General features: G+C 29.4%; 1 protein-coding gene across 1 annotated transcript; it reads left to right on the top strand.

Moving 5' to 3' along the window:
• Nucleotides 1-889: 889 nt before the first annotated feature.
• Nucleotides 890-2,903, top strand: LOC111040575 (tigger transposable element-derived protein 6-like; the record flags this gene model as incomplete). Its single annotated transcript, XM_022324510.1, has 1 exon — nt 890-2,903. A coding segment is annotated over exon 1 (2,014 nt), but the record flags the coding sequence as incomplete, so codon positions are not given.
• Nucleotides 2,904-3,158: the final 255 nt, after the last annotated feature.

Genomic DNA, 3,158 nt, shown 5'->3' with positions numbered 1-3,158 from the left:
AACAAAATTGTTAAAATTAAATTATAGTGATCCTTTTCTCATTTGCAGTCCAGACGTGTAGTCGCATTCTCGAGCATTTTACTCACTATTTTAATATTGTTTATTTATTTTGTAATACCTAGCTTGTGTGTTGTTAGTTATTGATTTCATTTTAATAATATACATCGCGCGTTTATAATGGTAAGTTTAGAAATATATTTAATTACAATAGTGTGTACTTATTAGTAAAATTAATTTATTAAATTATGAGTACCTACTAGGTAATTTTTTTTATTGTCCACACTAATTTCATATTGGTTGATTTAATTTTTGTATGACCTTAAGAAGTTATAATACTTAATTTTTAACAAGAGATTTGATTTGATTATATTTTTATCTTAACGATAAGTAGGGAGACTGGGGAACATTTGAACACGGGGCACATTTGAACACTTACAATAAGTCTACAAATATAATATTTAAAATAATACGAAAATCGTAATATGTTGGCTACACTGTAGTTTCACATGTTTGTAAAGACTTATCAACACTACCTATGATACAAAAAAAAATATCAAAAAAAATCAAATATTGTTATTTTTCTTATCATTTTTAACGTAAGAATTTAAGGATATATTGTTATTCAATTTTATTACAAGGTACTTTGTTATTAGTTAGGCCAATAGTAAATTTAACGCTCTTTCCAACTCTATTAATGGTTTTTATTAGACGTTGTCTATGAAAATTGAATAATAGTTTTCATGTTAAATTTGCTGTTGGGGTACATTTGAACGTATCATAGTGGGGTACATTTGAACACTATAATGCAAATACACTTTTAAACTTTTTTTATATTTTAGTCAAAATGGTTAGAAATTATGTTAAAAAAACCAAAAGGGATGAAATTGAAATGGAAAGAAACATACAAGCTGCCATACTGCTGTATAAAGAAGGAAGTATGGGTTACCGTGATGCTGCCAAGCAATTAGGGATAAAGCACACAACCCTTTTTTATAGAATTAAAAAGTTAAAAAACGTTGAAGGTATAATACAAAATAGTGTTGACGATAATCGTTTTAATTCCAAGTACACTGTTAACCAAATTTTTAGTAAAGAACAGGAGGAAATGTTATTAAAATACATTTTAAGGTGTTCCCAAATAAATTATGGCATGACTTTGGTACAGATTAGGAAACTAGCATATGATTATGCAGTAAAAGTAGAGTTAAAAATTCCTGATTCTTGGAAACTGAATCTAACTGCAGGCAATGACTGGCTTTATTGTTTTATGAAACGTCACCCTAGTTTATCAATAAGAAAACCAGAAAAAACAAGTCTGTCTCGAGCTACTTCTTTTAACAAAACTAATGTTATGTTTTTTTTTGATTTATATGAGAAAGCTTTAAAAAAGTATCCTGTAACACCGGATAGAATTTATAATATCGATGAAACAGGTGTGAGTACAGTAGTTGATCCACCTAATGTTGTGGCTCAGAAAGGTGTTCGACAAGTTGGACAAAATGTCTCTGCAGAACGTGGTCAAATGATAACAGCATGCATGACTATTAATGCTGTTGGTCAATCATTGCCACCAGTTTTCATATTCCCTAGAGTAAGAATGAGTGATCTACTTATGATTGGAGCTCCTGACGGTAGCTTAGGACTTCCTAATTCAACACAAAGTGCTTTGATAAATTCAGCTCTTTTTGTTAAAGTGCTTGAACACATTAAAAATCATACTAGATGTACTAATGAAGACAAAATTTTACTTTTAATGGACAACCATGAGTCACATTGTTCACTTGAAGCTGTTAGTTATGCTAAAGAAAATGGTATTGTATTGGTAACATTTCCTCCTCACTGCACACATAAGTTGCAACCACTTGATGTTGGAGTTTTTGGTCCATTTAAATCAAAACTTAAAATTGCACAAAACGACTGGCTTACTAATAATCCTGGGAAAACTATAAGAATTCATGATTTGCCAAGCCTAACTAAAATAGCTTTTATAGAATCTTTTTCAGTAAAAACTATTGTTAATGCGTTTGCCAAGCCTGGGATATGGCCGTTTTCAAGATTAGCTTTTAGTGAAGATGATTTTGCTGCAGCTTATGTTACAGATAGACCTGACCCAAATTCCACTCAAACTGTAAATTTACAAATTCAACCAGATATTAGTATTTCTAGAAACAACCAACCAAATGAAAATGTATGTGATTTTGATATGATAAATTCTCAAACAGAAGTTCCTACTTTTACTGATCTATTAGTAAATTCTACTGAACAATGTTGCACTAATATTAATGCTCATTCTGTTACAAGTGCAGAATTAGATTCAACAATACATGAAGAATTAATATCCCCAGAACATGTGCGACCATTTCCTAAAGCTGCACCTCGTGTTGAAAGGAAAGGGGGCAGAAAAAAAGGAAAGGCTAGAATATTAACTGAAACTCCTGAAAAAATCCGAATTGAACAAGAAACGCAAGAGAGATTATTAAAACGGAAACTTCCTGCAATTGATAAAATTAAAAAGAAAAAGAAATCTAATAGCTCACAACCAACTACAATTACATCTAAAAAAGTAAAGAAAAATCTCAAAAAAAGACTATTCAGTTTTGATTCCAAAAGTGATACTGATGAAAATGATCCTCCTATGATTTTATTAAATAACGATTCAGATAATGAAAATTTAAATTGTCCTGTTCACTTTGGGGATTTTGTATTGGTTAAGTATGAAGGTAAAAAATTCTATAAATATTTTGTTGGCTGTGTTGAAGATATTAACAATGATGACATTGAAGTGTCTTTTTTAAAAAGAAAAATGGGAGATACTTTTTACTATCCTACAGATCAAGAAATTGATAATGTACCTCAGAGTTGTATAGAAAAAATTTTGCCAAAGCCAAAACCTATTGGGGGAAGTGAACGTTCGGCATTTTTACTGAAATTTGAAAATGTTGACTTTACAAAATACAAAATGGGTTAAAATAATATTTTAAATAATGAAATGTTTTTTTACAAGGTCTTTTTTTAATAAGTAACAATTTTAAAAGGATAATTACTTTATTTTTTATTTGCTAAGAGTCATTTAGGAAAGTTTTATAACTAGGTATCTACTTAAGTTAATATTGTTTTGTTTAAAAGAAAATTGTTTAAGTTTCAATTGTTATGTTTTT

Source organism: Myzus persicae, unplaced genomic scaffold (genome assembly GCF_001856785.1).
Source record: "Myzus persicae strain clone G006 unplaced genomic scaffold, MPER_G0061.0, whole genome shotgun sequence".
In the NCBI taxonomy this organism is placed as follows: domain Eukaryota; kingdom Metazoa; phylum Arthropoda; class Insecta; order Hemiptera; family Aphididae; genus Myzus; species Myzus persicae.
Note: the sequence above shows the minus strand (reverse complement) of the source record. Positions and strands in the feature narration are given on the sequence as shown.